This window comes from Ranitomeya variabilis, chromosome 7 (genome assembly GCF_051348905.1).
Source record: "Ranitomeya variabilis isolate aRanVar5 chromosome 7, aRanVar5.hap1, whole genome shotgun sequence".
Lineage (NCBI taxonomy): Eukaryota > Metazoa > Chordata > Amphibia > Anura > Dendrobatidae > Ranitomeya > Ranitomeya variabilis.
In genome coordinates this window covers 175,932,594-175,957,945 of record NC_135238.1, presented here as the reverse complement: position 1 = coordinate 175,957,945, position 25,352 = coordinate 175,932,594, and the positions used below count along the sequence as shown (strand labels likewise).

At 42.4% G+C, this 25,352-nt stretch overlaps 1 protein-coding gene across 1 annotated transcript in view; it reads right to left on the bottom strand.

Annotated features, from left to right (window-relative positions):
- COL6A3 (collagen type VI alpha 3 chain) overlaps positions 1–25,352 on the bottom strand; it is a 143,582-nt gene that overhangs the window by 87,146 nt on the left and 31,084 nt on the right. The window contains exon 2 of the mRNA XM_077272344.1: positions 9,969–10,094. Coding sequence (XP_077128459.1) covers positions 9,969–10,065 — 97 coding nt within the window. The 5' untranslated portion in view covers positions 10,066–10,094. The remainder of the gene's footprint in view (positions 1–9,968; positions 10,095–25,352) is intronic.

The following is a 25,352-nucleotide window of genomic DNA, read 5'->3' as shown; positions in this document are numbered from 1 at the left end:
ACCATCTCCCAGGGCCTGTCTGCCACCGGCAGGGGGTAAAGTAGCCCAGCAGGCCGTTGCCGAGGAGACCGATTCTTGGCGCAGGAGACACACGCCCGAATATAGTCTCCAACGTCACAGGCCATATGCGGCCACCAGTACATCCTCACCAGAAGCTCAGATGTCCTCTTAGTCCCAAAATGGCCACTCACCCTGGATGAGTGAGCCCAAGAGAGGACCTCCGGTTGCAAATTGGATGGCACAAAAGTCTTACCCGGGGGCACAGACTCTAGAAAAATTGGGGCCATGGTCCTCAGACTCTCCGAAGGGACAATTAACCGAGGCTCCTCCTCCTCCACTGATGATACTAAGAAGCGGGAGAGAGCATCGGCACGGATGTTCTTCTCCCCGGAAAGATAATGGAGAGTGAAGTGGAAATGGGAGAAGAACAAGGACCATCTAGCCTGGCGAGAATTTAGCCGCTGGGCATTCTGCAAGTAAACCAAATTTTTGTGGTCGGTATAGACTTGGAAGGGAAAACGAGCCCCCTCCAGGAGGTGTCTCCACTCCGAGAAGGCCAACTTCATAGCTAGCAACTCCCTGTCCCAAATGGAATAATTCCTCTCCGCCGGGGTGAAGGTTTTAGAGAAAAAGAAGCAAGGATGCTTCCGACCTTGAGCATCATTTTGGAATAGGACTGCTCCAGCACCGACAGATGAGGCATCCACCTCCATTATGAAAGGTTTATCTACATCGGGGCGATGTATAATGGGAACGCTAGCAAAGTGGGACTTAATAGAGAGGAAGGCCTTGGAGACCTCCTCCGACCACAATTTGGGATTTGCTCCCTTCTTGGTGAGGGCAACCAGAGGAGCTGCCAAAGTTGAGAAGTGAGGAATGAACTGGCGATAATAGTTGATGAACCCCATAAAGCGCTGCACCGCTTGGAGAGAATGGGGTTCTTGCCAGTCCATAACAGCCTGTAGCTTGGTGGGATCCATAGCCAATCCTTGGGCCGAGATGATATAGCCCAGGAAAGGTAAAGACTCCTGTTCAAACACACACTTCTCCAACTTGGCATAGAGGGAGTTTGCCCATAGGAGGTCGAAGAAATTGCAAACATCTCTCCGGTGGGAGTCAATATCTGGAGAATAGATGAGAATATCATCCAGATAGACTACAACCGAGGTGGAGAGCATATCCCGGAAGATATCATTCACAAAGTCTTGGAAAACGGCTGGGGCATTACAGAGCCCGAAGGGTATCACCAGGTATTCATAGTGCCCATCCCTGGTGTTAAAAGCCGTCTTCCGTTCGTCCCCCTCATGGATGTGAATCAGGTTGTAAGCACCCCGCAGGTCTAGTTTAGTAAATACCCTGGCTCACCGAAGCCTATCAAAGAGCTCAGATATCAGGGGCAGTTGGTGATGGCGTTAAGACCCCTGTAATCTATGCATGGACGTAATTCTCCATTCTTCTTCTGCACAAAGAAGAACCCAGCACCTGCAGGTGACACTGACTTCCTAATGTATCCTCTTGACAGATTCTCCTGGATGTACTGAGACATTGCCTCCGTCTCCAGGAGAGATAACAGGTAGACTCGACCCCTAGGAGGCTCAGCACCAGGCAAGAGGTCAATAGGACAGTCATAGGGGTGGTGAGGCGGAAGGGTCTCCGCAGCCCTTTTGGAGAACATGTCCGCATAGGGCCAATATTGCTTGGGGAGAGAAGAAAGATCTGCGGGTACCTCAGTAGTAGCAACCTGAATGCACTCCCTCTGACATCTACCCTCACAAGATTCACCCTATCTCAAAATTCTGCCTATATGAGGGGAGTGGTACCGTAACCAAGGTATCCCTAACAGGACCTCATCAATTCCCTTAGGAATGATGAGTAGAGAAATAATCTGAAGAGATATCGACATTGAAAGAGTAAATGGGAAGGGCTGGTGTGTTATCTGTGAGGGCAGTGTCGACCCATTCACCACTCGTACGGTCACTGGTTTGGTGAGCATCACCAGGGGTATTGCGTGTCGTTGGGCGAAGGCAGATGACACAAAATTGCCCTCCGCCCTGGAATCCACGCAAAGCTCTACCGAATGAGTGGATGAGCCTATGGTAATTGTCCCCTTAAAGGATAGTTTGGAGGAAAATGTCATCGTGTCTAGTGTACCTCCTCCTACTACCACTAGATGCTGACGTATTCCCGACCACTGGGAACATCTGGAGGCAAGATGTCCTGACTGCCGGCAGACATGACAGACATTGAGTGCACGAGCGGTCCGGGACTTAGATCCCGCTCGTGACGCCTCCATGGCCTCATGTGACTTGGGTGCCTGGACCGGAGATTCCAAAGGTTTGGTGAAGGTGGGAGCCAGCCGAAACCTCTGCCTACACTGGGCTCACTCCAACCTTCGTTCGTTAAGACGAAGATCTATGGAGGAGTAGATACAGCTATTAGCTCCTCCAGTGTGGCGGAAATCTCCCTAGTGGCCAAAGCATCCTTCACATGGTCAGCCAGCCCCCTCCAAAATACAGGGATGAGGGCTTTATCCGACCACTCCAGCTCAGATGCTAAAGTCTGGAAGTGGACGGCAAAATGGCTGACCATGGACGAGCCCTGAGTCAATGCCAACAATTGGAGCACCATATCATGGGTGACTCGAGATCCTAAAAAGACCTGTTTCAGAGAGCTAAAGAACAGCGGAGCACTCTGCACCGCATGATCGCTGCGCTCCCACAGCAGCGTAGCCCACTCCAACGCCCTGCCCGACAGGAGAGATATAGTGAATCCCACCTTTGCCTGCTCTGTGGGAAAACGTGCAGCCAGGAGCTCAAAGTGTATTGCGCACTGGCTTACGAAACCCCTACAAGATTTACTATCACCAGAGTATTTATCTGGCAGCAGGAGGCGAGATAAGGTCGAAACAGGAGTGGCAGTGGACAAATTTGCTGCAGCCACGCTAGCAGCCTGAACAGCTACGGCAGTAACATCCACAGCTGAGGTTGTGCACTCGAAAGCTGCCAACCTGCCCTCCAGCTGCTGGATGTACCACAGCAGTTGCTGTTCGTCCGCCATTACTAGCCAGACCCTGGCGCTAGTATACTGTTAGGGCTAGTGGAATGCATCAAGTAATAGAGAGATTGATACGAGGTGCATTCGCAGCCCGGGGTCCACCGTGGAGAGATACCTGCTGCAAAGTAATGGCGGATGGACACTGAGCTCACATGTGGGTTAAACTTCACCCCGTGTGAAATGAAAGCGAGCTCTGTTGACTCACAGAGTCGTGCTGTACATATGGAATAATACCCTAACTAAGGTTGTGCTTGCTCTGGAACTCTTCTGTGCTAACCGCACACATGAAGGAACCAGATGCTAAGCCAAGGCTAATTGCCCCCACTGACTCTAGCTGCCGGCCTGAGTGTACAGCCCCAAAGCTAAACAGACTCACACCACATATGAACTGAGTGGTAGAGTATCCACTGGCAACAGCCAAACACAAATGATACTAGCGCATGGCCGTGCGGCCATGCGAACCTTTTATAGTTGTAGCTCTCCAGGACCTTCTTAGTGGACCAATAGGAGCTGCTACAGGACCTGAGCATGTGACCCCCGACCTCCAATGAGAGGTCTTCTCTTGGGCATGCCCAGAAGAAGAAAAGCAGGACTTAGTCCCAGGAGTGCCTGCTTGCTGCCGAACAGCACTGGTTATAATGGCTCAACCGGGAAGGGCAGCATTAACCAAATGTGCAGTATCTGTCCGAGCCAGGCGCTGGGACCGATGTCTCTGCTGAGCGGGTTCCACTGCAGCTGGAAAAGAATGGGAGACCGCAGTGGACATGGTTCGAGATTCCCCCTGTGCAGCGGCAGGAACTCGACACCTAACACACGGTTACATAGAATAACATTGGTACAAGTGCGATCCAATGCTTTGTTGGATTGCACTTGGACCGAAAATGTGGTCATGTACACTAGCCCTAAGTCAGAACTTGTACAGAGTCCTTACTGTGGCCAGGATTCCATATACACTGTGTTACAAATTATTATGCAAATTGGATTTAGGTGTCATAAAGATTTAATTGTTTTGTTTTTCAAATAAACTCATGGATGGTATTGTGTCTCGGGGCTCAATGGATCACTGAAATCAATCTTAAACACATGTGATAATTGGTTTTCCAGGTGATTCTAATTAAAGGAAAACTACTTAAAAATGATGTTCCACATTATTAAGCAGGTCACAGTTTTCAAGTAACATGGGAAAGAAAAAGTATTTCTCTGCTGCTGAAAAGCATCAAATAGTGCAATGCCTTGGTGAAGGGATGAAAACATTAGAAATTTTCCAAAAACATAAGCGTGATCATTGTACTGTTAAGAGATTTGTGGCTGTATCTGAGCACAAATGTGTTTGTGCTGATAAAGGCATAATGAGGAAGATTTCTGCCAGGCAAGTTCATTGGATTAAGAGAGCAGCTGCTAAAAAGCCATTACAAAGCAGCAAACAGATATTTGAAGCTGCTGGTGCCTCTGGAGGCCCTCGAACCTCAAGGTGTAGGCTCCTTTAAAGGCTTGCTGTGGTGCATAAACCTACTATTCGGCCACCCTTAAACAGTGTTCACAAGCAGAAATGGTTGTATTGGGCCCACACATACATGAAGACTAATTTCCAAACAGTCTTGTTTACTGATAAGTGTTGAGCAACCCTGGATGGTCCAGATGGATGGAGTAGTGGATGGTTGGTGGATGGCCACCATGTCTCAACAAGGCTGCAACGTCAGCGAGGAGGTGGAGGAGTCATGTTTTGGGCCGGAATCATGGGAAACAGCTGGTAAGGCCCTTTAAGGTTCCTGAAGGTGTGAAAATTACCTCTGCAAAGTATATAGAGTTTCTGACTGACAACTTTCTTCTATGGTCTAAAAAGCAGAAACGTGTCTTCAAGAGCAAAATCATCTTCATGCTGACAATGCACCATCTCATGCTGCAAAGAATCCCTCTGAGTCGTTGGCTGCTATGGGCATAAAAGGAGATAAACTCATGGTGCGGCCACCATCTTCCCCTGACCACAACCCTATAGAGAACCTTTAGAGGATCATCAAGCAAAATATCTATGAGGGTGGGAGGCCGTTCACATCCAAACAGCAGCTCTGGGAGGCTATTCTGACTTCATGCAAAGAAATACGAGCAGAAACTCTCCAAAAACTCACAAGTTCAATGGATGCTAGAATTGTGAAGGTGACATCAAAGAAGGGTCCTATGGTAACATGTAACTTGGCCTGTTGGGATGTTTTGGAGTTAAATAGCTTTTTTGTTCAGTGAATGTGAGCTCCTAATGCTGCAAATTCCACAAATGAGCATTTTCAGTTCTTTAAAACATATCAAATGTTTAGAAATTCTACTGTGCATAATAATTTGGAACAGTGCATTTTGAGTTTTTATTCATTTTGGAGATTATACTGTTATCATTGGGAGGTTTCTTCAATAAAATTCGATGTATAATCTAACGGGTGATGACTTTTATTAGACTGACTGTCATTTGCACCGACCATTTAGTAAAATCTGATAAAAATGTAATTTGCATAATAATTTGGAACATAGTGCAAAATATCTAATTTTGGTGGGCTTTTGTCTTTCAGGAACTGGTATAAAGAACTACTGTATAAATCTAACTACACAGAACAGTAAAAGTTGAAATGCTTTGGGACAGTGGAGCTATACATTTTTGCATTAGTAAATTACCTATTGACTTGTGACATATAGATGGTGTATAAATGTATGTAAATAAATGTAAACATATCAATACATAAAAATAAGTAAATGTATCTGAAGTAGTGCAAATACTTTTAAATAAATGTCAATAAATATATGTGAATACTATTGTATATGTAAATGGTAAATGGTGCTGGAGCCACTACCGGTACAACTCATGTTTTGAAAATGAGCAAATACCAAAAAATAAAATGCATCCTGATGAATTGTAATATATCCCTCACAACCACTGCACAAAATAACATTTCATTACACAACCGCAACATTTAAAATCAGCGTTCTGCATTCTGTTTGGATAGGAGCTGCCAAACCATAATATGAGAGTTTGACAAAGCATTGGTTATCTAAAATAACAGAGACCTTGTCATTTTACCGTAATTTATGTACTTTTTGCAGAATTTGATTTTATGTAATATAATCATTGAAGTTTTTTCTCCATTTAGATAAAAAAAAATACCCATGCAGTAATGTAGTTACTCTACTTATTTGGTCTAATTGCACTGGAATGATGGCATGAACATCATCTGTAGGAAAGGTCCCTCACAACTTTCAGTGGCATAAATTATATAATTTGTGTAAGTGGGAAAGGAACTCAACCTTCTAATCACCCGATTATTTAAATGTTGTCCTTCAGTGTTCTTCTTAGAAAAGTGTTTTCTTCTTAGAAAAGTGATGGCGATTAATGCCAGATGAGTCCTAACTACTGCAATATTGAATAAATGAAAGGTGGGTGATTTCTGTCGAAACCCACCTAAGTTACCCATTATGGGTACATTTTATGTTTTTGTTTACAGTGTTTTGATACTGCTTTGTTTAGAGATGCATGCAGCAAAAGAGAGTCTGTCTTTTGCTGTATACATCATAGCCTGGGAGTTTCTGCAAATGAGTATTGGTATTGTAATATCCTATTGCTTCCTTTAACTTGCTATTGCATTTTTAGTATTTTATGGTCTCTTTAAATTAGTCAACTAATGTCAGAGTTAGATCTGGAAAGCAATTATTCAAACAAGTAATGCAGAATCATGTTAAGGCATTTATGACAATACCAGTGATGACCGGACATGATCCAATTCAACCGTGAAACACCATAAGCTAAATATTTTTCTTAATGCAGCCATTTTTTGTGATGTTGGAATTTTTTCAAGTAGCCAATGCACATATAATAAATACTGCTACTAATGGAAATGTTTATTCTGTTGGGATTGCTACTAGGATAGCAGTGTATGTTTTCTTTCCTTGACCACAGATTTTAGAGTCTTACTGATAAGACATTGTTAACCCTCAGTTCATGTTTTAGTGCAATTTTTGGAACTTTCAGAAGTCTCTTGTAGCTTTATCTTGGCTCTACTTCTGTTTTCATCCCCTATTGTGTTTTGGTAGTGAAAAAATGTAATTAATTTATGTATGATGTGTGTAGTAAGTAATTTTGGAGGATTAGGTGAAGGTTAGTTGCCTCGGGGTGGTCTTTGGAGTAGATATGTAGAGTCATCACTGTATAAAATACATCAACAGCAACATGTAACCTCTTTCGAGTGGCTGGCTTTCACTTTGGTCTTATTCTAAGGCATTATGAAAAATAGGAAATATAAACAGGATTTTATCAGAGCCTTAAATATTTATCTGGGTGCAAGGAAAAAGTGCTCCAGCCATACTCTGATAAACATCCAAGTGAAAAGAGAAGTGTCCAATGCCCAATATTAAAATCTGCTTCATTTAGTTATTAATGATCCATCAGAAAGCAGTGCATAAAAAAACATCAATGCATTTCCAATGAATGCTTATTTAAGGTCATGATTAAGGACACATCTGCAGCAGAAACGCAATGGTGTTATGTTTTTACACCACTTTCCGAAAAATTTAACATCTATTTGATGATTAAATTAAGACGTTTTTAATCTAGAACTTTGGACGCTTCTCTTTTCTCTTAAATTAGGAAAAATAACCAAAATATTCAATAAATATAATATATAACAAAGCATAGTAAAATCTATTTGTTATGGTAGGAAGTCCAGCCTTTCGATCATCATTAGACGTCAGTGCGCTCTACATGGTCAGCATGCTTCTGACGTGACCAGATAACATGTCTTATGCGAGTGAAAGGCAATGTTGAATATCTGATACTTCAATATATTTCCTCATAAATTGTATAATTTCCATGGCAATTGAGTGTAAAGTTTGCAAAGAAGTGTAGCATCATGGAAATATAAACTCATTAAGAGGTCAAATGAGTACAAGCTGCATCAATCACGACCTTGAGACTTGTCATCTAACCTTAGGGCCTTCAAGACTGTATGTTCCAAGAACATTATTTAGAGTGGGTGGTGACTGGCTGAGAAATATCTGTGAAACCATGTAACTTAGATGATGCCATTTACAGAATCCGTGTTACCCCTGCAGCTGAGATGATGTCATTTGTAGAATTCTTTTTACCCCTCTAAACTAACTCTAAAGGGAAATAATTGTCACAAAAAATATTCTATGATTAACATGAATTGTGGAGAGGTGTTCCTAGATTTAAAAGATATGAACACCTTTTTGTTTTTTGTTTTTTTTTCTCTATGAAAAGTCATGAATTTCAGTCTAAAATAAATGTTTGTATTAGGGTTCCATTAAAAACCTTTGATCATTTGGCTTCTATAGCCTCTATGCATCACTGTACATAGCAGACTGCACAATGAGTTAAAGGAGTATTCCGATCTCCAAGATCCTATCCCAGTATAGAGTAGGTGTATTAATAATAATATTACCAAATCCATCCAATTAGAAATGCTGCATAGTTTTTCTGATTTGCTACAGTATGTCACTTACCTCATGTGCAGGCATTGCAGGACCTTAGGTATCCATGGTTATGACCACTAGCAAGTAGTGAACTGTCACTTCATCAGTGGACATAACCATGGATACTTAAGGTCCTGCAATGCCTGCACATGAGGAAAGTGACATAGCGAATAAAAAAAAACTATTCTACATTTCTAATTGGAGGTATTTGCTAATATTATTATTACACCTACTACATATTGGGATAGGATCTTGGAGATTGGAATATCCCTTTAAGTCAAATCTATCTTTGGGTTTATAATCCTCATTTCTCTTTCCCTCAACCTTTTTTAAACTAATTTGTGACCAGATCAACACATTTGTTTTAGTTTGGGGCAATAAGAGCTATAGTGGTTTTATGTCCAGGGGTTTTAGAGTGGGTTTACATGATTAAATGGCGACTGTTAAACTATCACCAAACACACTGGCGGGCACATACCAAAAAGAGCCCCTGTGCAAGAAAAATATTTGGGCCCGTCACAGCTCAAGAGCTCCTAAAATTGCAAAATTGCACCTGTTTTGGAGGTAGAAATGGGCCCCCTTACCTCATGGGAACTTGTGCGGCCGCACAGGCTGCCCCAATGATATGTCCGCCCCTGACCAAACAGCTACTGTAGATGTTTGCCGATTGGTGGTCGTTTGTAATCCTGTTCAGACAGGCCAACCACACTTCTCATGTGCCTAGTACTATCGGTAATAGACTGCTCTCGGCAGCACAAGTCCTGTTTACACAGGATGATGTGCTGCTGAGTACAATGATTTTTAAGCAAGTTTAACAATCAATTCACGCAGCGAACAAGCAAAAAGATTTGCAGCCTGTTTACAATGGGCAATTATCGGGAATCCAGAGGTTTGCGGCAACACCTGGGTTGTGAGACATAATGGGGGCAAAACGTCTCCCTGGCCCATACTATACTGTAGATTATATAGGATCACTCGGTGTATGTTTCTTTAGAATTTCCATTGGGGCTGAGAAGCTTGAAATGATATCTTATGCCGTGATGATAGTCAATGCCTAGCACAACAACAATGATCCCAGTGCTGCTGATCCTTATTCTTTACATTTAGGGGTGTAAGTGGTAATTAATTCATAATACCTAATGTAAACTATGCAAATTTAATGTGTGATAGCAATTAAAGGTTCCCTATAAACTAAAATTTTACAACCATTTAGGTAAAACAAAACAAATCTGTTACTTACCTACTTACTTACCTGTAGACTATACTATTTTACAAAATAGAGTAAAAGGGTATTTTTTCTTGGATGGCAATGATATGATGATTCTTTTATTATTATTATATGTGTACTTTCCAAATATGTGTTTCTATAATATATTCTATAAGGTGCACATTTTTCTTAAGTGTAAATTCAGCCTTTTTCTCCACTTGACAATCTGATTTCCACCTACCTTCTGGCTGTTGTGCATCCAGCTTGTGGATCCCTGAGAGCACGAGGCACAAAGCAGCCAACAACGGCATGACCCGATGCTCTTTCATCTTGCCCATGTAAGGTCTGTAAGCACCAGATTATCAAACTGTACGAAACACAAGAAGAATAATGCAAATACGTGAAAAGAGTTGCAATCATTTTGTTTTATTATTTATATATTTTCCCTATGGATTGGAAACCCATTTAGACAAGAACCGCATATAGCCATTAGTACTAATCTACATACTTTAAAAAATGTTTTAAGATGATAGTTTGAAGTTAGACCAACATTGAGGTTTTTGTCTAAAATATAAAATAAAAGTGGAAGCCGGGAGCATAAAGAAAATGGAATTTTTAGGAAATTACCATATCTGCTCCCATGGTCAAGAAAATCACAGAAATTTATGTAATAAAAATAAATAAGTAGTTTCTGAATGAGGATTGATATTATTTTTTTAATGTTATATGGGGCATCAATAGAAAGAAACAATAAAATCACAATTGGGCTGTTGAAATATATAAACTTATTCAGTCATTTATGCAAAACCCAAATTTGCCACTATTGGTTAGGTCTCTTGCATTAATTGCCGTAATTGCAGAGATGAGCAGATCACTTTCTGCCACCCCAGTCCACCGTCCAGGTCAGTGCTCTTTGTCTGTGGACAGGAGGTGCGCAAACTTCCTTGGCCCCCAACCCCCAAGCTCCAAGTCTCAGCTTTTGATTAGCCAGGCTGGCAAAACACGACCTATGTGCAGCCCATCACTGTGAATTTGGTGCTGGAGCAATAAGTGTAGCCCTAAGAAACCCAGAAGCTCAGGAAATTTCCACAGCTCCTGTCCACGGACTGAGGGCACTGACCTTGACCGTGGAACAGGGTTTAGCGAAGCAATCCGCTTATCTCTACTTAATTGCCAGATTAGACAATACACACTACGTACATTACTAATTTGCGCTCTTAGACCTGATGAGGCTGGTGTACTTATTTTGAAAATTCATTGTAGAATTGTTATTTTTTTAAAGCCTCATTGCCTAATATTTAAATGAGAATTATATTACTTAGCATTCTAGCTGCTTCAGGTGGACTCATTTAATATTAATATTTTGCATGCATTCATCCATGCAGAGTTCAATGAGATACGATTTTAAAGTAAAAAGCAGATTTCAGCAAGAAGATTCATATCTATTAGACATTTAGAGCATTATTTGTGAATATGGCATGTACAAGAGTGGACAAACCCTTTGATATCCATTATGAAATATAAGAATAGATTTACATGTCTTTACAATAAACTTTGATACGGAATACAGTAATACATTGTGCAGAAACAATATCAGAACAGCCTTCGCTGACTTGTACTGCTCCAGAAAATCCCGATATGATGGCTTATTCATAGGATTGACCATCGATATGTAATCGGGGTAATACAACATCCGGTACCCAGCTAACAACTGAAAACTGCTTTGGAGTTTCCTGAAGTATGCGATGTATGGGATGGAACATGGCAACCCCTGCCGAGTAATGCAGTGCAATTACTTGACTTGAATGGGAGATAAACAGCAGCAGTTCTCAGCGGAGGCCACTAAGAAATGTATGGGCATGCTGTGTTCTACCCCATACATAGTTCTGGTCACTGCTGGAGCAGATTACAGGTATTCAGCCTACCCATAGGCCATTAATATGTCATTATTAAACCAATTAACCTCATAAAAGCTTTGCATTTACTGTACCTAACAGTAACACAAACATTACTCATCCATACACTGACCTATCTGTCCCACTTTGAAAGTTAAGAGCATCCTCTAAAGGTCTGATTGCTGACATGAGTTATTTAGGCAGCTCATTTCTTTCGGCTGTGCTTCTGCCACATGTTCGCTCAGCGGGTGACCACTGGAGCCTTCCAGAAAACACAGAGGATGAAGATTTTTGAAAATTTGGTTGATGTCTAACACATGCTGAAATGTATTCCTATGTATAAAAATGTCATAAACTACTGGTTTTCATTACAAGCATTTTGTAGCAGTCTGAGGATTACTAAACCTGCAATTTAGGTTTATTACCAAAACTTACAAACTTTCTGCTGTTTGCAATGAACCAATCAAAGAAGAACAATGCCAATCTCTCAACACAACTAATGTAACAAGTGGTTTATCCACATTTATCACAAAATGACACTTTTAATGATACTGAAGTCTCAGAATTATTCACCCTCTTCAGGACGACCATCTTTGATACTAGTACAACCACTTTGGATGATATGACCTGCAGAAATTGTGATGCATTGTCATACACCAGCTTCTGTCATGCCTTCCTGAGCTTAAACAATTCCTCATGGGCCATGGCCACCACTTCACTATTTTTTGGGGATTTGTGTAACAGCCTCTACAATTATTCTTAGATTTTCGGGTCAGTAGAGGTATATGTCATGGTTTTTGGGCAAGGAGACTTTCAACACTTAGTATGCACCTTATTGTGCAGACTAAAGTGTCTGTTGCCACCCAAGGTCTTTTGTAGTTCCTCTTCAGGAATCTGATAACTTTTTGACACATCCTGGTAGTCAGTGTCTCTTTATCTTTCAACTTGAGAACTTTACTTCCTGCTGAATATCAAGGACCATTTAACGCCTCAGTATTGTTTTGCATCCTTTTCTTTGCTTGTGCAGGACAGTAACCTCTTCTCTTAGACTTTTTACGCTGCTCACTTGACAGCCCAAGAATTTTAGTGAACTGGAGCCCACTGCCCATTAGGAATTGGTAAGATTTCTCAGGAACGCTACCAGAAGCTGGTGTCTGGCTCTGCACCACTTTTTTAGCAGGTCATAACAGCCAAAGGTTCTTTACGAAGGACTAAAAACTGTTAAGACGGTGGTGAATGAGTCTGAGAATATACTTGTAGAAGTCACTAAAGGGACATTTTGTGATGAATTTGGAGAACTCACTTGTTATATTAGTTGTGTTTAGCTATATACCGTAAGTTGTTTTTGTTTAGTTATTGGAAAGTTTGTACATTTTTCTTATAAACATAAACATTTGTAATGGTCCTACTAAATAATCTTGATTGCAACTCAGAGGTGTATCTAGCCTTTCCTGCACCCGGGGCAAAGATCAGTTTGGCTCCCCCCTTCCCCCAAACCTCCCCCATTTGAACCTTAACTCTATTTAAACTCTATGACCAAGCCAAGGTACATTCCTGAATCCCCATAATGTTAAAATAGATACCAATAAAAGTAAAATTAATTGAGACATCAGTAGGTTAAGTGTTTTTGAATATCCATATTGAATCAGGAGCCCCATATAATCCTGCATAAAGGTTAATAATGGCCCCATAAGATGCTCCATAAAGATATTTGCCCCATATAGTGCTGCATAAACGTTAATTATGGCCCCATAAGATGCTCCATGCAGACACTTGCCCCATATAGTGCTGCACAAATGTTATGGCCCCATAAGATGCCCCATACAGACACTTGCCCCATATAGTGCTGCACAAACATTATGGCCCCATAAGATGCCCCATACAGACACTTGCCTGTTGTTAATTGGATTATTTGGCTCCCTCTTGTGGTCACTAGCGACATGACATCTTGAGTTTCTTTCCTCAGCCTGGGTTCCACCTGGCTCGTTAGTTCAGGGGTGTTGCTATGTAAGCTTCCTGGACTTTCAGTCTGGTGCTTGGCATCGTTGTAATCAGATCCTTTCTGTTTACTCCAGTCTGCTGTCCTGGTTCTTGCAAAATTAAGCTAAGTCCTGCTTTCTTGTTTTTTGGCTATTTGCATTGCTTTGATTTTTGTCCAGCTTGTACTAAATGTGATTCCTGATTTTGCTGGAAGCTCTAGGGGGCTGGTGTTCTCCCCCCGGGCCGTTAGACGGTTCGGGGGTTCTTGAATATCCAGCGTGGAAATTTTGTTAGGGTTTTTTTGCTGACCGTATAAGACATCTTACTATATTCTGCTATTAGTCAGTGGGCCTCTCTTTGCTAAATACCTAGTTCATTCTTACGTTTGTCTTTTCTTCTTACCTCACCGTTATTATTTGTTGGGGGCTTGTATCAAACTTTTGGGGTCTTTTCTCTGGAGGCAAGAAAGGTCTATATTTTCCCTTGTAGGGTTAGTTAGTTCTCCGGCTGGCACGAGACGTCTAGAACCAACGTAGGCACGTTCCCCGGCTGCTGTTATTTGTGGTGTTAGGATCAGGTTTACGGTCAGCCTAGTTACCACTCCCTATGAGCTAGCTTTTTGTGTTTGCAGACTTGGTACTACTTCTGAGACCCTCTGCCATTGGGGTCATAACAGTATACCAGGCCAAAGGTGAATGTTTAAATGCATTGCAGAAGTGGGATAATAAGAAAGGAAATTCTGAGTTTTTTTTTTTTTTTCCTTTCCTTCTTCCTCCCCTTTACCTCAGAGTGGCTTGAGCTTGCTGCAGACATGAATGTCCAGACTTTGATTACTAGTGTGGATCAGCTCGCTGCTCGTGTGCAGGGTATACAAGATTTTGTTACCAGTAGTCCTATGTCTGAACCAAAAATACCTATTCCTGAATTGTTCTCTGGAGATCGATTTAAGTTTAGGAATTTCAGGAATAATTGTAAATTGTTTCTAACTCTGAGACCCCATTCATCTGGAGACCCTGCTCAGCAAGTTAAAATTGTAATCTCTTTCTTGCGGGGCGACCCTCAGGATTGGGCTTTCTCGTTAGCGCCAGGAGATCCGGCATTGGCAAATATTGATGCGTTTTTTCTGGCGCTCGGATTGCTTTACGAGGAACCCAATCTTGAAATTCAGGCAGAAAAAGCCTTGCTGGCTATCTCTCAGGGCCAGGATGAAGCTGAAGTGTATTGCTAAAAATTTCAGAAATGGCCTTTCCGAAGCCATTAAGAATGTGATGGTGGGTTTTTCCGTTCCTACAAGTCTGAATGATTCCATGGCCCTGGCTATTCAAATTGACCGGCGTTTGCGGGAGCGCAGAGCCGCTAATCCTCTGGTGGTGTTGTCTGAACAGACGCCTGATTTAATGCAATGTGATAGAATTCAGACTAGAAATGAACGGAAAAATCATTGATGTCAGAATGGGTTGTGTTTTTACTGTGGTGATTCTACACATGTTATATCAGCATGCTCTAAATGCCTAACAAGGGTTGTTAGTCCTGTCGCCATTGGTTATCTGCAACCTAAATTTATTTTGTCTGTGACTTTAATTTGCTCTTTGTCTTCCTACCCTGTTATGGCTTTTGTGGATTCAGGTGCTGCCCTGAGTCTTATGGATCTGTCATTTGCCAAGCGCTGTGGTTTTGTTCTTGAGCCATTGGTAAATCCTATCCCTCTTAGAGGTATTGATGCTACGCCATTGGCGGAAAATAAACCGCAGTTTTGGACACAAGTAACCATGTGCATGACTCCTGAACATCGGGAGGTGATTCGTTTTCTTGTTCTGCATAAAATGCATGACTTGGTCGTTTTGGGTCTGCCATGGTTACAGACCCATAATCCAGTCTTGGATTGGAAGGCTATGTCTGTGTCAAGTTGGGGCTGTCAGGGAATTCATGGTGATTCTCCGCCGGTGTCTATTGCTTCCTCTACTCCTTCGGAAGTTCCTGAGTATTTGTCTGATTATCAGGATGTATTCAGTGAGTCCAGGTCCAGTGCTCTTCCTCCTCATAGGGACTGTGACTGCGCTATAGATTTGATTCCAGGTAGTAAATCTCCTAAGGGAAGATTATTTAATCTGTCTGTACCTGAGCATACCGCAATGCGTTCGTATATCAAGGAGTCTCTGGAGAAGGGGCATATCCGTCCATCCTCTTCCCCTCTTGGTGCTGGATTCTTTTTTGTGGCCAAGAAGGACGGATCTTTGAGACCTTGTATAGACTATCGGCTTCTGAATAAAATCACTGTTAAATTTCAGTATCCTTTGCCTCTGTTGTCTGACTTGTTTGCCCGGATTAAAGGTGCCAAGTGGTTCACCAAGATAGATCTTCGTGGTGCGTACAACCTTGTGCTCATTAAGCAAGGAGATGAATGGAAAACTGCATTTAATACGCCCGAAGGTCATTTTGAGTACTTGGTGATGCCTTTTGGGCTCTCTAATGCTCCTTCAGTGTTTCAGTCCTTTATGCATGATATTTTCCGGAAGTATTTGGATAAATTTATGATTGTTTATCTGGACGATATTCTGTTTTTTTCTGATGATTGGGACTCCCATGTAAAGCAGGTCAGGATGGTGTTTCAGGTTTTGCGTGAGAATGCTTTGTTTGTTAAGGGCTCAAAGTGTCTCTTTGGAGTACAGAAGGTTCCCTTTTTGGGTTTTATTTTTTCCCCTTCTGCGGTGGAGATGGACCCAGTCAAGGTCCGAGCTATTTATGATTGAACTCAACCCACATCAGTTAAGACTCTTCAGAAGTTCTTGGGTTTTGCTAACTTCTACCGTCGCTTTATCGCTAACTTTTCTAGCGTTGTTAAACCTTTGACGGATATGACCAAGAAAGGTTCTGATGTTGCTAACTGGGCTCCTGCAGCCGTGGAAGCTTTCCAAGAGCTGAAGCGCCGGTTTACTTCGGCGCCTGTTTTGTGCCAGCCTGATGTCTCACTTCCCTTTCAGGTTGAAGTGGATGCTTCTGAGATCGGGGCAGGGGCCGTTTTGTCGCAGAGAGGCCCTGGTAGCTCTGTAATGAGACCATGTGCTTTTTTCTCTAGGAAGTTTTCGCCTGCTGAGCGGAATTATGATGTTGGCAATCGAGAGTTGTTGGCCATGAAGTGGGCATGTGAGGAGTGGCGTCATTGGCTCGAGGGTGCTAAGCATCGTGTGGTGGTCTTGACTGATCACAAAAATCTGATGTATCTCGAGTCTGCTAAACGCCTGAATCCTAGACAGGCCCTTTGGTCTTTGTTTTTCTCCCGTTTTGACTTCGTGGTCTCGTATTTACCAGGTTCAAAGAATGTGAAGGCTGATGCTCTTTCAAGGAGCTTTGTGCCTGACTCTCCTGGAGTCGCAGAGCCAGTTGGTATTCTTAAAGAGGGAGTAATCTTGTCAGCCATTTCTCTGGATTTGCGACGTGTGTTGCAGAGATTTCAGGCTGGTAGACCTGACTCTTGTCCACCTGACAGACTGTTTGTTCCTGATAAGTGGACCAGCAGAGTCATTTCCGAGGTTCATTCCTCGGTGTTGGCAGGGCATCCGGGTATTTTTGGCACCAGAGATTTGGTGGCTAGGTCCTTTTGGTGGCCTTCCTTGTCACGGGATGTGCGGTCATTTGTGCAGTCCTGTGGGACTTGTGCTCGGGCTAAGCCTTGCTGTTCTCGCGCCAGCGGGTTGCTCTTGCCCTTGCCTGTCCCGAAGAGGCCTTGGACACACATTTCCATGGATTTCATTTCAGATCTTCCGGTGTCTCAGGGCATGTCTGTCATCTGGGTGGTATGTGATCGCTTTTCCAAAATGGTCCATTTGGTGTCTTTGCCTAAGCTGCCTTCCTCTTCCGATCTGGTTCCTTTGTTCTTTCAGAATGTGGTTCGTTTGCACGGCATTCCTGAGAATGTCGTGTCTGACAGAGGATCCCAGTTTGTTTCCAGGTTCTAGCGATCCTTTTGTGCTAGGATGGGCATTGATTTGTCGTTTTCGTCTGCCTTTCATCCTCAGACTAATGGCCAAACGGAGCTAACAAATCAGACTCTGGAGGTTTATTTGAGGTGTTTTGTTTCTGCAGATCAGGATGATTGGGTGACCTTCTTGCCATTGGCTGAGTTTGCCCTTAATAATCGGGCTAGTTCCGCTACTTTGGTTTCGCCTTTTTTTCTGCAACTCTGGCTTTCATCCTCGTTTTTCCTCGGGACATGTTGAGCCCTCTGACTGTCCTGGGGTGGATTCTGTGGTGGATAGGTTGCAGCGGATCTGGAATCATGTGGTGGACAACTTGAAGTTGTCACAGGAGAAGGCGCAGCGTTTTGCCAACCGCCGCCGCGGTGTGGGTCCCCGACTTCGTGTTGGGGATTTGGTGTGGCTGTCTTCTCGGTTTGTTCCTATGAAGGGCTCCTCTCCTAAATTTAAGCCTCGTTTCATCGGTCCCTATAAGATTTTGGAAATCCTTAATCCAGTGTCCTTTCGCTTGGATCTTCCGGTGTCGTTTGCCATTCACAACGTGTTCCATAGGTCTTTGTTGCGGCGCTACGTTGTGCCTGTGGTTCCTTCTGTTGAGCCTCCTGCTCCGGTGTTGGTTGAGGGCGAGTTGGAGTACGTGGTGGAGAAGATCTTGGATTCTCGTCTCTCCAGACGGAGGCTTCAGTATCTGGTCAAGTGGAAGGGCTATGGTCAGGAGGATAATTCCTGGGTGGTCGCCTCTGATGTTCATGCGGCCGATTTGGTTCGTGCCTTTCACGCTGCTCATCCTGATCGTCCTGGTGGTCTTGGTGAGGGTTCGGTGACCCCTCCTTAAGGGGGGGTACTGTTGTGAATTGGATTATTTGGCTCCCTCTTGTGGTCACTAGCGACATGACATCTTGACTTTCTTTTCTCAGCCTGGGTTCCACCTGGCTCGTTAGTTCAGGGGTGTTGCTATGTAAGCTTCCTGGACTTTCAGTCTGGTGCCTGGCATCATTGTAATCAGATCCTTTCTGTTTACTCCAGTCTGCTGTCCTGGTTCTTGCAAAATTAAGCTAAGTCCTGCTTTCTTGTTTTTTGGCTATTTGCATTGCTTTGATTTTTGTCCAGCTTGTACTAAATGTGATTCCTGATTTTGCTGGAAGCTCTAGGGGGCTGGTGTTCTCCCCCCGGGCCGTTAGACGGTTCGGGGGTTCTTGAATATCCAGCGTGGAAATTTTGTTAGGGTTTTTTTGCTGACCGTATAAGACATCTTACTATATTCTGCTATTAGTCAGTGGGCCTCTCTTTGCTAAATACCTAGTTCATTCTTATGTTTGTCTTTTCTTCTTACCTCACCGTTATTATTTGTTGGGGGCTTGTATCAAACTTTTGGGGTCTTTTCTCTGGAGGCAAGAAAGGTCTATATTTTCCCTTGTAGGGTTAGTTAGTTCTCCGGCTGGCGCGAGACGTCTAGAACCAACGTAGGCACGTTCCCCGGCTGCTGTTATTTGTGGTGTTAGGATCAGGTTTACGGTCAGCCTAGTTACCACTCCCTATGAGCTAGCTTTTTGTGTTTGCAGACTTGGTACTACTTCTGAGACCCTCTGCCATTGGGGTCATAACACTTGCCCCATATAGTGCTGCACAAATGTTATGGCCCCATAAGATGCCCCATACAGACACTTGCCCCATATAGTGCTGCACAAACATTATGGCCACATAAGATGCCCCATACAGACACTTGCCCCATATAGTGCTGCACAAATGTTATGGCCCCATAAGATGCCCCATACAGACACTTGCCCCGTTATAGTACTGCACAAATGTTATGGCCCCATAAGATGCCCCATACAGACACTTGCTCCATATAGTGCTGCACAAACGTTATGGCCCCATAGATGCTCCATACAGACACTTGACCCATATAGTGCTGCACAAATGTTATGGCCCCATAAGATGCTCCATAAAGACACTTGCCCCATTTGCTGTTGCTGCGATAAAAAAAAAATCACATACTCACCTCTCTGTCGCTCAGGCCTCCGGCACTTTCAATATTCACCTGCTCCTTGTTCCAGCCGCAGCTCCATCTTCTGCACTGATGTTCAGGCAGAGGGCATGCACTAACTTCATCACCGCGCCCTCTGACCTCAGCGTTACTGCTGAAGACAGAGCGGCGCCGGAACGGGGAGCAGGTGAATATCGCGCTGCGTTCCCCTCCCCGTTATACTCACCTGCTCCTGGCGCGGTGCAGTCCCTGCTTCCCCGGCACCGGCAGCTTCTTCCTGTACTGAGCGGTCACCGTTACCGCTCATTACAGTAATGAATATGCGGCTCCACCGCATGGGAGGTGGAGCCGCATATACATTACTGTAATGAGCGGTACCATGTGATCGCTCAGTACAGGACGAGGAGCCTCCTTGGACCGCCGCATCATCAGGCGGCCCGCTGGCGCCCCCCTGTCGGCTGCGCCCGGGGCACATGCCCCAGCTGCCCCCCCCATACGCCACTGTTGTAACTATTCGTAATAGAACAAACTGGATATACAGTACAGTATCAAACCACAGATGTGGTGGTTTAAAGGTGGCTTAAAATGAGATACCTGGAATAGTCTAATGAATATAGGAGATATATTTTCTGTATATCATTATTATTGTGAAACACAAGATCACTGCGATTTCTTGTAATGTTTAATTTAGAGAAAATGATTAGCTAGACAACTAGACAAAGCAGTGACTCATTTGCCATTTAATTTTTGCATTAAATTTAGTGTATTAATAACCCATCAACAACATATTGTGATATCTACTACAAAAAGCCACAAACTACTGATCAAAACCTGTACCTTAATACCAAGTATAACATTTAGCACAAATCTCCTTTAACATTGTCATTATTCTGCAGCAGTAGATCGCTACGTAGAAACTTGTGATTGTAGGGAACCACATTTACATTAATATAGAACACTATGATGATCTGAATTTGAGTCAACAAAGTCGAATCTTGTGACCCCAAAATGGATATAAAAGTGCAGTATTATTACAGTCATTGGAATCCGTTCTAAGAGATGAAGGAGCTCAAATTTTTTTTAAAATTGTACTCTTCCTGCTATTCCCACAAACTTCCCCTTTTGACTGCTATGGTGAAAATTTGAGTAAATCTGCACTGAATAATTAGGTTCCTGCAAAACCAGGCATGGTTGTTGTACATTCACTACAGAACAATCTGAATTAAGACCTTCTCTCTGAATTGGCAATTTACATATTTAATTTCCCAGAGGAGCATTGCATGTCTTACAAGCCTCCTTACATTGGCATCCCAGGCATGTCAAGGAGAAACATTATCCCTTAAGACAAAAGTAATTATGAACCTAACATTTACGAAACACGACCAAGAAAATAATGGTTATTCCAATCATTTTCCAGGTTAACCACAGAAAACCATTCTGCTCAGAGAGAATACTTGTGTGAGAGTGGTTAAATTGTTCATACAGTACATGCCTTAAATGTGAAAGGGTTCTTCTTGCTGAGAAAGTAGCCCACCTATAGTGTTCAGTATATACTGTATATGTATATATATATATATATATATATATATATATATATATGCCTATGTACTTCTGCCTTGTTGTGTCTGTCTTGTGCCATCCACCAATCAGAGTTGTGTTGATGACCCATCTGGTGTGACATAGGAGGAGGTGGTTGTGTGTAAGGAGGACATGGTGAGGTGGGAAGATCGAGCTGTGGACTCCCTGCATGGTGAGGTCCTGGCCATGGAGCTATTTAAATTTAATCCACAGGTTAAGAGGCTGATATACCACATTGTCCAATATTGGAGGACTGGAATAAAAGGGCTGCCTAGTTCTGTATAGACAAATCGGTTATGGTTGCTAAATAAATACATATTTCATTGCAGCCCCCATGTCTCGTGCTGATTTCTTTACTACTTGCAAATCTTATGCTTTACCTACTCAGAGTGTATTTTTTGCCATTACTTGAAAACTGGAATCCTATTTTATAAACCCAGTAGAAGTGGAAGACGTGACCGTCGACGTGAAGACCTCATCTTCTCATTTCCATGTAAGTCCAGTTCAGCTGATTAGTGAAGGTGATCCTGACATGAACTTGACAGCGCCACAGTGACAAAAATGCAATAGGAAATCTATTTTATCACAACTGCCTTGGCTCTGGCAGGTCACTTTGTTTTGTTCCTCGCCTCCATGCCAGGAAGTGACGTTACCTTCGCCTACTCATCTGCCAGCGCAAACCATTCACACGTCTCAAATTAGAAAAAAATCTTCATATTGTTGGGACAGTAGAAGTGTTTTCCATATAGAAGTCTAATTTACAGCCTTTGGAAAATACAATTAATGGCTGGTATGTGTCATTAAAAGCATACGTTAACTGTCTGCCCAAGAATGTCCCTGTAAAATGACTGCAAAGAGCCAAGTATGAACTAAATTATGCAGTAATATATTACATATGGAATTTTTGACTCCAGACTTACATCCTGCCTTTTATTGAATGGCAAAGAACCCACTGTATGAATAGAGGTTTAATACCAGATATAAAATAGTTATTGAGAGTTGCATTAAACAAATATCTTAGATGTTCATACCTAGTTTTAAACTCTTAACGGGAAACTATTAAAAATTATTATGGTAATTTGGAAGTTTTTTTCAGTCTTCACAATAAATAGTTATTCAGATAACCTGTTGGCTGAGAAGAAGCTTATATGTGTTCAGGCTCCTGCCTAGTAACTCAGGGTGTGGCCCATGGGTGAAAAATCGAGATTTTCATAGTCAGGTGTAGTTCATGGCATTGAATAGGATAGCTAATAACTAAGCGGATGTTTTGAAATTCAATTTCAACAAATTCTCCCACAAAATTTGATTTGCAGCAAATTAATTAGCATAAATCTCAGAACTGTAAAGCATGTAATTGCACAGAAAATACACGTGAGCGAGAGAGAGATCCCTGCTTGTCCATAAGAGCTTCCACTCCAAAGAAGAGAGAGATCAATAGAGGACCCACTGACCATAAAAGCTTAAACTCTACAGGGGAAAAGGCCAAGCTGACCATAAGAGCTTACACTCTACAGGAGAGAAGACGCCGCTGACCCGGAGAGCTTACACTCTACAGGAGAGGAGAGAGAAAAAGAAGACTCCACTGACAATAAGACTTAGACTCTACGGGAGAGAGAAAGAGAAGACACCGCTAACCATAAGAGCTTATGCTCTACAGACAAGAGGACCCAGCTGATCATAAGAGCTTACACTCTACAGGAGAGAGAAAGAGGAGAGACCACTGACCATAAGAGCTTTCGCTCTACAGAAGAGAGGACCCCGCTGACCCTAACAACTGACACTCTACAGGAGAAAGAAAAAAAGAGAGGACCTTGCTGACAATAAGAGATTACAACTCTAAATGAGAGAGAGACAACCCCAATGACCATAGGAGCTTACACTCTACAGGAGAAAGAGAGAGGACCTTGCTGATCATAGAAGCTTACACTCTAAATGAGAGAGACAACCCCAATGACCATAGGAGTTTACACTCTACAGGAAAGAGAGATTTACCCAGTGAATTTGGAGATGGAAAATGACTCTGCCATAAAACTGTGCTCCACTAGTTACTGCTGATCTGTGATGGCCCTGGTACTGACCACTACTGTAATCTGTAAGATTTCATAGCTGCAGGATATTATGAGGAGGCCCGCGAGACAGCGCAAAATGATGATAGCCCACTCTCTGATGCTTCAGCAGTATGGGAAATGGTTCAGATAAGTTTTTTTTGCGAACAACAAATCAAATGTCAAAATGTTTTAATTATTTTGAAACCTTAAATTTCAGGAAATTTGACTCGAACTTGATCCTCTGTAGATCGATCCCCTTATCTCTACTGGTAACAGATAAGCAGCACCAGGACAATGAAAGATGACAGTTAAAATCTAGTACTGAATCATTGGCTCAATTTTACTAAGATTAGAATTTGACCACTTAGTCTTACGCTGGTGTCACACTTGCGAGTGCAATGCGAGAAACTTGCGCGAGTCTCTCACATCAATTCCTGGCACTGCCGCCGGCACTCAGGACCGGAGTGTGCAGTTGCATGTATCTCTATGCAGCTGAGCCCTCCAGTCAGAACCACTAGTTTCTCGCATTGCACTCGCAAATGTGACACTGGCCTTAAGCCATACTTCACTGGATTAAAAAGCACCAAATATCTTAAGCGGTGCGTGCCTTTTAATCAGGTTAAGGCATCTTTGGCTGTCTTTAAAGTAGCAAGCATAGATTTGCCTTGAAAATGTATGGTATTTTCTCTCTTTCCAGATTGTTAATTTGTTAGATTCATGCCAATGACATCCATGCATTTTTTTTTAACTTTTTGCATGCAGGAACAATTGCATTTTTTGCAGGATTTGTTATCTAAAATTGTATATTATGATTTTGCCAAAACTGGTATAAACTTCATATAAAATTCCCCCATTGTTTTGGGGTATTATATATTGAGTATTGGGTAAAATATATTATTTTGTAGAATTTATCTGAAGAGAGATGGAATCATTGCATGGTAATTGCCACAATTTGCATCTCCAAAACACACCACCTTACATAGACCTCCTTGAACAGAAAGTCAAGAGATTTCTTATTAAAAAAAATCATTTTGAACTGTTTCCTTTTAGTTTCCCTTTTTTCTGCATTGAATACCTCTTCAAGTTTACCACCTAAAACATAGGAACTTCTATTAGCGAGATCTCTGTAGCCAGGAATAATTAATTCTAAAGACTAAAGAATAGTGGTCATAATCATAAACCTGTAGTTCTCCAGCTCTTGCAAACACTGAACTCCGATCGTGCCCTGACAGCCTTCAACAGTCATGTCATGGTAGAAGTGGAAGATTTGCAACAGCTGGTTCACCATAGGCTGGAGACAATGGCTAGAGGTCAGACCAATGACAGCCAACATAAATCAACACTCTTTGGAATAGATGAGGAGATCATCTAATTTCGAAAAGTTGAATTTGCTACCCATCTTTTTTTCGTAAAAATGTTGCTTCATAGCACTTGGTTTTTGGCAATCGGAGCAGATGATGAACTCAACCAAACTATAAGGATATTTACAGTTTACCCTATTACACTATTTGTTTGCATTTTTTTAAAGAAGTTTCCATCTGTAGATGAGAGAAGAGGAAGAGATAAATCTTTGATTCTTGCGCTGGCCGCACAACACTACAGGATCTCTGAACGGATAAACAAGGACTTATCTTTACTACTTTGTTATTATATTTAGACTGGATGAGAAAAGTTTACAAAGAGGAAATGACAACTGTTTACAAACACAATATCTCTGTGACCTGGTCTGTACTTTCTGACCGTCTTATGTACAGTAGTCTACTGCATTGGCCAAAAGAGAAGTCTCTGGCAACATTGGAATCTCACGGCACCGATACAAACTTCTTTTGGTGTCTCATCAACCAGATTCCCATGCTGAGGTTATCATTCACATTCATTGTACGGAATGAAAGAATGCAAACATTAAGGGTGAGAATCATTTTTTCTTTCAATCATTTGCCTACAAGAGCTTCTAATATTTCTTAGTCACAGTGACCTAATGGCCAATGTCAGGGATCTCCAAACTTGGTTCAGGAGCCACATGTGTCTCGTGAGCCCGTGATGGGTGGTTCATGGCTGTTTGTCAGCTTTCGACATTAGCACCATATCTAGCAATTAGCTATGAAGAGCAGGTCTCCAGATGGTGACTTTTGTGAGTAGCCCAAAACAGAAGAGTATTTCAGG